Source organism: Nannochloropsis gaditana (genome assembly GCF_000240725.1).
Source record: "Nannochloropsis gaditana CCMP526 unplaced genomic scaffold scaffold258, whole genome shotgun sequence".
NCBI classification, from domain to species: Eukaryota; class Eustigmatophyceae; order Eustigmatales; family Monodopsidaceae; genus Microchloropsis; species Microchloropsis gaditana.
Window position 1 is genome coordinate 25,515 of NW_005803695.1, and position 11,500 is coordinate 37,014.

General features: G+C 55.8%; 4 protein-coding genes across 4 annotated transcripts; 2 read left to right on the forward strand and 2 right to left on the reverse strand.

Annotated features, from left to right (window-relative positions):
* Nucleotides 1–42: 42 nt before the first annotated feature.
* NGA_0075600 (translocase of inner mitochondrial membrane 50-like protein) lies at nucleotides 43–1,924 on the reverse strand (the record flags this gene model as incomplete). Its single annotated transcript, XM_005855210.1, has 3 exons — nucleotides 43–1,342; nucleotides 1,491–1,560; nucleotides 1,917–1,924. 3 exons carry the CDS (start codon nucleotides 1,922–1,924, stop codon nucleotides 212–214), a joined length of 1,209 nt encoding a protein of 402 aa, XP_005855272.1. The 3' UTR covers nucleotides 43–211.
* A 1,736-nt stretch (nucleotides 1,925–3,660) lies between these two features.
* DGAT2 (diacylglycerol acyltransferase 2) lies at nucleotides 3,661–5,256 on the reverse strand (the record flags this gene model as incomplete). The annotated part of the gene is made up of 4 exons (XM_005855208.1): nucleotides 3,661–4,271; nucleotides 4,400–4,698; nucleotides 4,877–4,887; nucleotides 5,193–5,256. Coding segments are annotated over 4 exons (891 nt in total), but the record flags the coding sequence as incomplete, so codon positions are not given.
* Nucleotides 5,257–5,586: 330 nt separating this feature from the next.
* NGA_0074610 (pre-rrna-processing protein tsr1) lies at nucleotides 5,587–8,364 on the forward strand (the record flags this gene model as incomplete). Its single annotated transcript, XM_005855202.1, has 1 exon — nucleotides 5,587–8,364. One exon carries the CDS (start codon nucleotides 5,587–5,589, stop codon nucleotides 8,362–8,364), a length of 2,778 nt encoding a protein of 925 aa, XP_005855264.1.
* A 1,253-nt stretch (nucleotides 8,365–9,617) lies between these two features.
* On the forward strand, nucleotides 9,618–11,234 carry NGA_0074701 (sugar transporter; the record flags this gene model as incomplete). Its single annotated transcript, XM_005855203.1, has 1 exon — nucleotides 9,618–11,234. The coding sequence occupies one exon, from the start codon at nucleotides 9,618–9,620 to the stop codon at nucleotides 11,232–11,234; it is 1,617 nt and encodes a 538-aa protein (XP_005855265.1).
* Nucleotides 11,235–11,500: the final 266 nt, after the last annotated feature.

Sequence of the window (11,500 nt, forward strand, 5' to 3'; positions counted from 1 at the left end):
CATCGTTTTTGAAAGCAAAAACATGTAGAGATTGTGAAAAGATGTTTCATAATGATTTATTTTTAAATGTCTAGCGCGTCGGCTACGACATTGGCCCTTCATTGCCCCCCCACTCCCGCCGCGATGGCCTGTCGGCGTGCTTCTTCCTCCCGCTGCTGCTGCTTCTTGCTCCACAACTCCAGCTTGCGCCTCTGGTCCTCTTCCGCCTCCTTCAAGTAATCCTGGTACCGCTGCCAGAGCTTGCCCTTCTTGACCGGCCCGGGCGGGGGGGGGGAGTCTGGTGGGGCTGGTCGGGCACCGCCGCTGCCGCCGCCACGGTGGAGTTTGGCTGTGCGCTTTCCCCCATCGGCTCCCCCACAATGTCCTTGGCCGAGAGGCGGGTGGGCGCCGCGGGCGAGCGGGCAGCGTTCCCGGGCAAGCCGTGGCCCATGCTCTGAAAGGCCCTCCCCGACCGCAAGAGTCCGCCCAGACCCCTCTGCTGCTTCTCTATCTCCCGGACTTGGGCCCGTCGCAGCATACTGGCGTAGGCGTCCCCGATCTGCTCCGCGTCCAGGCCTTGGAACTGGCGGAGAACGGCGGGGATGTCGTCGGCGACGCCCTCCATGACCAGGGCTAGCAGGAAGCCCCGGAGCTTCTCGAGCGAGCGATCCGCCTTGTCCTTGGCATTGCGGAAAGGCTTAATGCGGATCCCATTCTCGGGCTGGAACTGGAAGGCCTCGGGGTCGTCGTCCACAATCACCACCTTGCGCAGGTCCCGGTTCAACTTACTCAGGTCCTTGACGTGCTTGCCCTGGTGAAAGCGCGTCGAGTCCTTGTAGAGCCGGTGCATGATCAGGCCCTGTTTATCCAGGGTCCAGGTGATGGGGTCGACCACCCCGAAGTTGCTGGGCGAGAAGAGCACGATCTCGTAGTACTTGCTCAGGTCCTGCAGGAGGCGGTCCACGCCAGGACGTTTGGCATACCTCCAGCCGTACTTCGGGTCCCAGGTCGCGTGAACCAGGGTATCCTCTAGGTCGAGTACGAGCGTCGGGGGGCAGGGCGCGTCCGGTGGGATGTTGGGAATACTGTGCCAGTCGGGCAGGAGCTTTTCGCGGGAGGGATTGACGAAGGGTGAGAAGACTGCGTCGTAAAGCCACGCGTAAGGGCGACCCAGGGGGGAGGCGCGGAGGACGTCGTCGGTACTTTTGTCGCCAGCCGAAGTTTCGTAAACCACGTATGCAACACCTGCCGCTCCACCGGTAGCCAGGAGTTTGATCGCGGCGGAGGCTGCATGGCTGGGAGCGGCGCCCGAGGAGGCAGGGCCAGCAGCCATCGCCGCGGAATCACCCTCCGAGCTGCCTGCCTGCTCCAACAACGATATGCGTGTATTTTTGAAAGCAAAAATAAATCAATCATGAAGGAAAGTTGCACCCGCAAACATGCGCTTGCAATGTGCTCCGCCAATTCCATGCCCTGCCAATCGTGTGACCCTCGACACTTCGTAAGCCTACCTTTGATCCTACAGCGGACGCCTCTTGAGCCGCCGCTTTCTCTTTCAACCACTTTTGACGCCTTGCTTCCCTCGAAGTAATCGCAATGCCAGTGGCGTTCGCATTTGATGCGCCCGTCCCTCCAGCTTGCCCTTCTGCAGCACAAAACGATCGTTGTGGTGGAAAGCGCGATCTGAAAAAATGTCTCTTACACACACGCCGGCATAGAGACGCAGAGGCCGATATCGCACAGCTGGCCATGAAATTCACGTGCACCGTGTGTGGTTGATTCAATGCGACCTGTTGAGTGGAATGGGCAGCATTAAACAAGAGTATCCCGGCGGAGGTGCTCGTCGCCAAAAGGCGGCCACAAGCCACGGGAGGGAGGGAGGAGGTCGGGGAAGTATAGAGTTCACTCTTGCGTCATTCCTGCTCGCCTACTCGCACAGGGACATTGTGATGACGGGGAGGGATGATTATCAAAGTGGAAGTGGAGGCTGTGGTGAAATACTGCGCAGTGGCTTTGGGAAAAACGGAGGAAATTGCGAGCAAAACGTAGCACATCGACCCGTCCCCCCACCGACCTCAACGTCGTTAGCCACTCCGGAGGAGATGCACAAGGAGCAACAACATTTGTTAGAGGTGGTTACTGCCTTCTTGGAGTATAGCAAATTTGCTGGAATGGAGTTGGAGCGGCGATGGGTCCATTTAGGCCGTCTTCCGGAGCACTACGCTAAATTGCTTCCTCCTCACTCGTTGGCACCCGCCCTGCGGGAGCACCGCAAGGCCATTGTTGACAACCAAGCCTTTTTAAATGCGGTGGTAAGAGGTGTCCATGAAATTGCACCTGCTGAGGGCATACTGGACCAAGCTCAAAAACAGCTAGCGCGACAAGCAACGTTAGCTCCAAGACAAATTCTAACAAGCCCAGCGAATATGACCAAAATTTATGCCACCCTCCACAGTTGCATGCGAGAATGGTCCGAGGAGGGGGCCGGTGAGCGTGCTGCATGTTTTGATGTTATTCTGGACGCTTTAGTTGAGTTTTTGCCCGTGGATGACTCGAATCGAGGTCGGCAGAGAGTACTGGTGCCGGGCGCGGGCCTTGGGCGCTTACCATTAGAAGTTGTCGGCCGCGGTTACGCCTGCCAAGGAAATGAATTTTCCTATTTCATGCTTTTGACCTCGAACTTTCTCTTGAACCACGGAGAAAGTGCGAAAAGTCTCCGCCTGTTCCCGTTCGCGGAGCAGAGTTGCAACCTCGTCAGGCTCGGCGACAACGTGAGGCCGGTGCTGGTTCCAGATGTGTCTCCCGCTGAGATGTTGCGAGAGCGTGAGGTGGAAGAGGGGCCCACCGAAGAGGAAAGATCGGCCAATGCGAAGGCAAGAGACGGAAGGAAACGAGAGGCACCACGCGGGAGGGGGCCTGAGATGAAGCTGGAAGTGGGGGGGGAGAAGGGGGAGGACCGGGACGAGGAAGACGGGTATGGAGAGCAGGAATGCCATGATGCGGCCCATCTTCCTCGGAAATGTCTTACACCAGACTTCAGCATGACGGCGGGGGAGTTCCTGGAGGTCTACGGGGAGCAACGAGGCTGCTGGGACGCCCTGGTCACCTGCTTCTTCCTGGATACGGCGCCCGTGGTGTTCGAATACATGGAGACCATTCATCGGCTCCTTCGACCAGGGGGTATTTGGATTAATTTTGGACCCCTCCTATACCATTGGAAGGGCGGAGGGCCCATGGGCGTGGGGGAGGAGGAGGATGAGCGTTTCAGACGGTCGGTCGAGCTTTCCTGGGAGGAGATCAGGCATGTCATGACGGGACAGGAGGGGGAAGGGGGGGGTGCTTTCCGTTTCGATATGAAAAGGGAAGACTTTTGCGGGCCCGTTACCTACGCGGCGGATCCCACGTCGATGATGCGAACAGTATACGACTGTGTCTTCTTCGTTGCCGCGAAGAAGGGGGGGGAGGGCGATCGAGGAGACGCGGAGTGGTTGGCGCCACAGGCGCCCGTGCAGGGTAATGTAAAAAGAGCATTAAACATTTAGTCTCGATAACAAGTGGGAAGTGAATTTTGGGTAGAGAACTCTGCGGACTGCGGAGTTCGCGTGCTCCAAAATATCAAGTAATGTGGTGTGTGGACGAGACGAGAAAAGCGACATGAAATAGTTACTTTGATGCCAAACCCTATTCAGTACCCACGAAAGCCTTACAGAGTGTTCGTCTCTCTTGTCGACCCTTCTGAGCAGGCACTGAGATCCTAACACCCCCACTCATCCTCTCACCACACCTCCAAAGATGCCCCCGCCTCCGCATATGCCCCCTTATGCTTATCGAACAGCTCCAGCAGGGCTTTGACGTACACCTGATGGTACCTCTCCACGTCCTTTTGGCCGGGGTTCTCTATCTTGGGGAGCTGCACTGGACTGCCTATCACGGTGATTAACGGCTGGTCCCAGCCCGGCACCAGGAAGAGCTTGCCCACGAAGGCCACGGCCGGCATGCGATATTTGTTAACCCACAGCCTGACAGCGGTCAACCACGCCCAGTCGGGCAGTAGGGAGTAGTAGCACTTCTCCTCCCCGAACACGAAAGCAGGGTAGACGCGGTAGCCGTAGCGAAGCGCGTAGGCGATAAATCCAGTCCGTTTCCGGATGTAAATTCGGTAAGCGTTGCGTTGGTAAAGCGAGGCCTCTTCGAAACCCCCAGGAAGCAGGGCTAGGTTGGCACCTCTACTCATCCGAGCCTGCATGTAGGCTTTGCTGGCGTGCGCGCAGCCATTCCAGGAGAGGAAATCGCTGCCAAGGGTGCGGAGGCAAAAGGTGGAGGGAAGAATGGAGGGGAAGGAGATATCCCCATTGTTCGGCATTTGTGGGGATTAACCAAAGGGGCTGGACGGATTCCACTGGGTCAGAGTATCGCTTACCTGATGAAGGGAAGCCGTAGCAAGGCCTCGGTCACCAACCACTTCACGTGCGCGTGGCTCATGGTCGCGCTGGTGCTGGTCAGTGCCCACCCCACGGTCAGAATTCCGTGAGGATGCATGCAGATCAAGGACCTGGAACCCGGATCAATCCTCTCGAAGCCATCGAATACCACCTCTTGCGGGTGGAAGTACCGGTTGCCCGCACGGTAGATGTCGCGAACAAAAGCCCATTCCTTGGTGGGGAAGACAAAGCGATAGGCGTAGTATACCAGCAGTACCAGGACCAGGGTATGATCACCCTGGTACATGTCAAATGAGTCAATGCGGGAAAATCAGCGTGAAGAGTCGATCGTGTGTGTCGGCGCAAAACAAGAGTTAACAAGGCTCCGAGGGAGAAATAACGGCGGAGGTACGACAGAGCATTTGCGTTTCCCAACTACACCAACCATCGAGATATTTGCGACTTAAACCGCTTACCCTTGCTAACACTAAAAAAATCGCCAGAGGTATAACGATGACACCGAATAGCCAGACATAAACGAGAGAGGCCAATAGGAGGCCCCCGATTAGCCGCTCCTTGAAGCCTGGCTACGGTGTAGGTGAGGTGGAAGGGGCAACGGAGTCAAACATACCAGCAAAAGGATAGAGTGTTAGTCAGAGACGATGTTAATCGCCTTCTTAAAGAACGAAAGCCTCTTGCATGAATACATAGTGGCGAAAAACGTAGCTGAGGCTCGGGGATCATGTCGACAATGGGCCACGACCCTCGGGGCTTGACATTAGATGCACTTACCGGAGGACGACTGGAGACCCGAGCCCTGGAAACCATCAACACAAGTGTAGCTTTGTACTTCGCCTGAAGAAAGGTAAACAAATTTTCGTGGAAACTTATCTTTTGCAAACTGCCCCATGTACCTGGGGAGTATTTGGCTGGAGGAGGCGGGAGGTCGGCGAGGGCCCCTAATCAAACCCTTCTCACATGTTTCACGGGGACTTAAGCAATGATCGAACCCCCATCAAAGATCAATCGTCCATTCAATGATAAAACCCTGTTGTAGGACTCGTGTGCACCCTGCTTGCCCGGATTTGGGGACACACTGCGGGCCTTAATTATTAGGAATCGTATCCATCCAGGTTGGCCCCAGTAACTTGACTGGTCCCCATACATATCCCATTTTTCAACGACAATGCTGGATCCCTCACCGTTCTTGTATATGGAATGCATATCATGGCGTCAGATGTTTCATCACCGGGCTGGAAAGCTCAAGCAGCAAAACAAGAAGCACAAAGCGCGTCGACACCTTGCGTCAAAGCGTGCGGTTAAGCGCGATGAGGGCGGCAAGGTCACTGCTGTCAGCAGCCATGTCTCCGTCGCCTCGTCTGCGACATCACAACAGCGCCAAGGAAACAAACAACGTACCTTTGAGAACGATTTCAAGCGAGATCGCCTGAATCGTGCCCGGCAGGTGAAGGAACAAAAGCGGCAAGAGCAGTTTTTGCAGCGGCGCACAGGCTCCGCCCTCGGTCCTCCCTCGCTTGTGGCCCTCCTGCCTCTTTCTCCGTACTGTGACTTACATGCCGTACAAGAGGCTCTGTTTAAGACTCGCGAGCCTCAGCAAACAGCAGGAGAAGACGTTACCGTGTCGAGCCCAGGGGTTCTGACAGCGGCTTTCAAGAATTTGAAGCAACGGTTTACCTTTTTGCTCCCCCACTTCGGGCTGCACGAGGCCTTGGAGGCAGCGCGAGTGGCAGACATGGTACTCTTCATCCTGGATGTGAGCAGGGGCGCGGAAGGGGCCGTGGCGCAGGAGGGTGACCTGGCGCTCTCAGCCTTGCGGGCCCAAGGTCTGCCCACGACCGCCGGCATCATCCACGGGCTCGAGCACCACAAAGGACGCAAGAGCGAGCCCGAGCTACGGCGGTACGGGCATCGCTTCTTCGAGACGGAGTTTGGGGACAAAGTGAAGGTGGGAGAGAGCAGCAACCTGGCGCAGTTGCTGCGCGTCCTGTCCACGCCCGGCGTGCCCAGCGTGCAGTGGCGGCAGGCGCGGTCCTTCATCGTGGCCGACGCCGTGAGCTGGTCCCCGGCGCCAGGGAAGAGACGGGAGGGGGGTGCGCACGAGCGAGGTCTGGGGGAAAAGGGAGGAGGGGGAGGGTCTGAGGAGGACGAGGGCGTGCTGCGCGTGCGGGGCTATGTGCGTGGGAAGCCTCTGGGCGTCAATCAACTTGTGCATGTCCCGGGTTTGGGCACCTACGCCATGGATCGTATCCTCAGTAGCCGGGGGGAAGAGCCTTGCCCCTTGCGAGGCGCATCCTCGTCCTCGTCACACATGCAAGTCGCGCTTTCTATGGAGGGTGCTGGAAGCCATCAAGAGGAGGTTATGGCGGTGGCAGCGCCAGGACCGGCGCGGGAGGAATCTTTGAAGATGTGGGCGGACGTGGACGAACTTGCAGGCGAGCAGACCTGGCCTATGGCGGAAGAAGGGGGGGGAGAGTGGCCTGACGACAATGAGGAGGGGGGGGAGAAGAAGAAGAAGGCTGCGAAGGAGAAGCTGTTGAAAAACATGTCGGAGTATCAGGCGTCCTGGTTCGAGGGGGAGGAGGAGGAAGGGCAAAATGACGAGGGTGGGGAGGAAGAGGAGGGGGAGGAGGAGGAGGGGGGAGGAGGAGGGAGGGGGGAGGAGGAGGGGGAGGAGGAGGAGGACCCGAGCCTATCGATAGGAAGTGAACAGCAGCGACAGGGGCGACAAGTGAGGCAGCTTGAGAAGGACGAGCTTGAGTTTCCCGATGAAGTGCAGACTCCGGACGATCGGCCCGCCAAGGAGCGTTTCGCGCGCTACCGAGCTCTTAAGAGCCTGCGCACCAGCCCCTGGGATCCCAACGAATCCCTGCCTCGCGAGTACGCTCGGATATTCAAATTTTCGAGTTTCGCGGCCTCTCTTGCGCGAGTGACGAGCGAGATGGAGGAGAGAGAAAAGGCGCAGAATCGGCACCTGCTGGCGACCTTGTTGCCCCCACCCGCGTCGAGCGCGACGAAGAAAAAAGATGGGGAAGACGACAGTGGGATGGAGGTGGAGGATGAGAAGAGCAGCGACAAGTTCTCGGAGGGATTTGTGCCGGCGGGCTCCTACGTCACGTTGGAGCTCGGGGGTGTCCCTGCAGAGGTGGGAAAGCGAGCGCAGCGATTGCAAGCAAAGGAGTCGCCGTTGACGGTCTTCTCGTTGCTGCGTTACGAGAACAAAGTAAGCGTCTTGCACTTCAACATCCTCAGGCACCCGGCTTGCTCGACTCCCGTTAAGAGCAAAGACCGGCTCGTGTTCTACACCGGCTTCCGCTCCTTCGAGGCCCGCCCCGTCTTTTCGGAGCACAACCTCAATTGCGATAAACATAAATTTTCTCGCTTCCTACACGGGGGTCGTTTCGCCGTGGCCACCGTCTTCGGGCCCGTCAGTATGCCCCCTTGCCCTGTCCTCGTGTTTCGCAAGTCGTCGCCTGACGAGATGGGAGAGGAAGGCAAGACAGCCACGACGCCGTCCAGGACGGGAGGAAGCGGCTCTTTTCTGCCTGCCACAGCCGGGGTGGTGGAGCCAAAATCACACACGCGCGACCTGACCTTGGTTGCCACAGGTACTCTACACACTGTTGATCCGGACCGCATCATTTTGAAGCGCATTTTGCTGACGGGTTACCCCATACGAGTCAAACGGCGCTCGGCGGTCGTCAAGCACATGTTTTACAATCCCGAGGACGTGAAGTGGTTCAAACCCGCGGAGTTGTCTACCAAGCTCGGTGCGGCGGGGCACATACGGGAACCAGTCGGCACGCATGGTCTGATGAAAGTGCGATTCAACCGAATTATCCAGCAAAGCGACACAGTATGTCTGCCTTTATTCAAACGGGTTTTCCCCAAATTGTTGCCTGAGGAAATCGAAGAGGATGGTGCCCATGCGGCGCACTTTCCTTAAGATGATATACATTGGAAGGCGTCAACATTATTCGGAGGTCAAGGAAGTAAAAAATATTCGTGGAAGAAAAAGGCATGTATAGTATCCTGCGCAACGCGATGACCACATTTATAAGTTTGCAGGTCACGATAACCACATTTGTAAGTTTGCAGGTACGCCGCAAGGCAGATCCCCGCTCTCATAGTCTAGTGGTTTATGACTCTGCACTTTGAATGCAGCAACCTGGGTTAGCGACTGATCGGATCTGATGACCAGGTACCCGACACGAGCCCCGTTCGAATCCCGGTGAGAGCTTTACCTACTTTTTTTTCCCTGTCACTCTTTTTTACTTCATGCCTCATCATAAAGTTAGTGCTGACCATTTATTAATGTTTCTTAGAAACATCATAAGATTGAACATCTCGAAATGAGTTGGCACGGGCATGAGATTCGTTTTACAGATCATAAGTGGTACGACTTGGCCCATAATTTTATTTGCTGTCTTCAACTACAACGACGCCACAACCCCATCTTGTTGCGAGAGGAAATAATTTGTATTGCCCATTCGACGGAAAAATTTGCACAAATTGTGGCGACGCTCTCTTACTTGCGCAAAAGGCGCTTTCCCAAATCCAGGCCCTTTCCCCCTTTTCCGTCTTCTCTCCTCCTACCTCGCTCGAGGGCCTCGCTAAAGAAGTCTGAAGATGACGCCCTCTCTTCCAGTGTGGGCGTGCCCTCTTATTTGTGACCTTTGCATGGAGTCTGCAAAGGTTGGATTACCTTCCCACCTACCACTTTCATCTTCCTTACTTCTGATGATTAATAGGCATTCCGCACTTTCGATTTTGATTCTGCGAGGCCGTAGGCATTCGTGTTCGCATTCGAACACGGAGGGGGGAAATTTTGGAGCGCTACGTGACGGGACGATTCCTTCACATAAGAATTTTTCCTCGTTAAAAATGAAACCTTCGTCGCCATATAGATTTAATATTGACGGCAATGAGATGTATACATTTTCTGTCATTCGTGTATGAAGATCGTGGCAAGTGGCGACCGCTGCACGCTTATAAGTCTGCAAAACGGTCGGGTCAATCGCTTCCATCACTTAGCTTTGCCGGCGCCCGTCGCCTACCTCGCTCCTTGCACAATGAATGTCTCATCAGCACTCATGTGAAGTGACGTCTGTGTACACCATGCGCATACCTTTGTGCCCGTCACGTACTTGTAAGGTCATTTTGCTGCCGGATGTGTGCTCTTCTCACTTCACCCCACAAATGCCTCTCCCACCCAGGCCCTTAGGAGTCATGACGCTGGGGTCTGTCACCCCGCGACTGTGGGCAAGTGCTTTCACCATTGGTCTATCGTCACTTCTGTTTGGTTACAGCCTGGCATGCTTGAATACGGTGATCACTTGCTCCTCTACGCCTTGCCCAAAGGGCTCAATCCTTACAAACCTGAATCTAAGTCTGGAGGAGCAGCAATTGGCCACTGCCATGACAATTATTGGCGCGATGCTGGGAGGGCTTTTCGCTTCCTATCCAAATGATCACTTTGGCCGGCGCAAATCCCTTCTGTTCAACAACATTTTTTTCCTGATAGGCGGCGTGCTCACGGCAATAGCCTCCCTGGACTCCATCCTCGTCGGCCGCTTCTTGCTCGGACTGGGCACAGGGGTCGAGTCGATGGTGGCGCCTGTTTTGCTATCTGAAATTGCATCGAACGAAACTCGAGGAGCTATCACGAGCTTGCATCAGCTTAACATCACGCTGGGCATTCTAATTAGCAATTTGATCGGCTACGGCTTTGTTCCCAACGTGGACGGAGGCTGGCGGTATGTCCAGCTCTTTGTCGTCTTGCCTGCAGCGCTGCAAGTGCTTCTTTTCTGGTTGGTTCCCGAGTCCCCCCGCTGGTTACTCCGGGCTGACCGTAGAGAAGATGCCAGGAGTGTTTTAAGCCATCTTCGGATATGCAAGAAGGGCGACGCGGCGGCTCAGGCAGCCGGAGCGGAACTCGTTGAGGCTGAGCTTGTTGCCTTGGAGCAGGAGTTGGGATCCAGCATGAAGCAACCCACAGCCGGCTGGAAAGAGACTTTTTCTTACGGTAAAGCGATGCGGATCGGAATGTTGATGATGTTTTTTAGCGCCATGACAGGCATCAACACGGTTATTTTCTACTCCACTACCATTTTCGCGTTGGCGGGAGTGGAAAATGCCTTTTTGGGCACCGTGCTGGTGGGTATTTTGAATGTCATCATAACGATGGTGTCGGGCTACCTTGTAGACAAGGCGGGGCGGAAAGTCCTCTTGACGGGCGGGACCTGGATCATGCTCGTCAGCCTCCTTCTTTTGGGCAGCATCCTGCTGGCGGATGGCGTGCCCCCAGTCGCGATCTCGATTGTGGCCGTCGGATCTATGCTCCTCTACGTATTTGGCTTCGCCATCGGTATCGGAGCTGTGCAGTGGGTGGTAGTGGGCGAGGTGGTTCCCACCAAGATCCGATCCAAAGCGTACTCGATCTTTGTCACTAGCAACTGGACCGCAAATCTTGTCATCTCCCTCGTTACGCTTTCCCTCATCGACGCCCTGGGTAAGTCCCTGGCCTCCGCCGGGTCTTCCGTTGAGAAACAGGAGCAGTTGGGTGTGGCTCTTTTGTACATGTGTTTCGCGGGAATGTGTGTCTTGTGCTTGCTCTTTCTCTACTTCCTGGTGCCGGAGACGAAGCATCAGCACGAGGAGAAGGCTGCTCACCACCATCGTCGCGTCTCCTCCGAGTTCGCAGTGGCTGATGTTGATATCATCACCGAGGTGGTGCACTGCGTGGAGGCTCACGGAGAGGGCCCAGTCGACGCTCCGGCCGACGCGGCGGGCAAGCAGCCGGTGTCAATGGTGTAGAGAAGAGAGGCAGGAACAGCGACACAAGATACAAGAAAGGACTAGAGCACGGGCAATTAAAGTACTTGTAAGACTGCAATCATCTAGGGGTGAAGTGAGTCGTAAGGAGACAGACAATGCGAAGTAACAGGATACCGACGCTGAAGATGATGCCGAAGGCGGTGCTCTGAAAGCCTCTGTAACAGCAATAGCTGGAGCAATAGAACGTGTGGAATGAGAGTAGAAATGCATGATGGGTCAGACAGGGCGTCAGTCCAGGTAAAAAC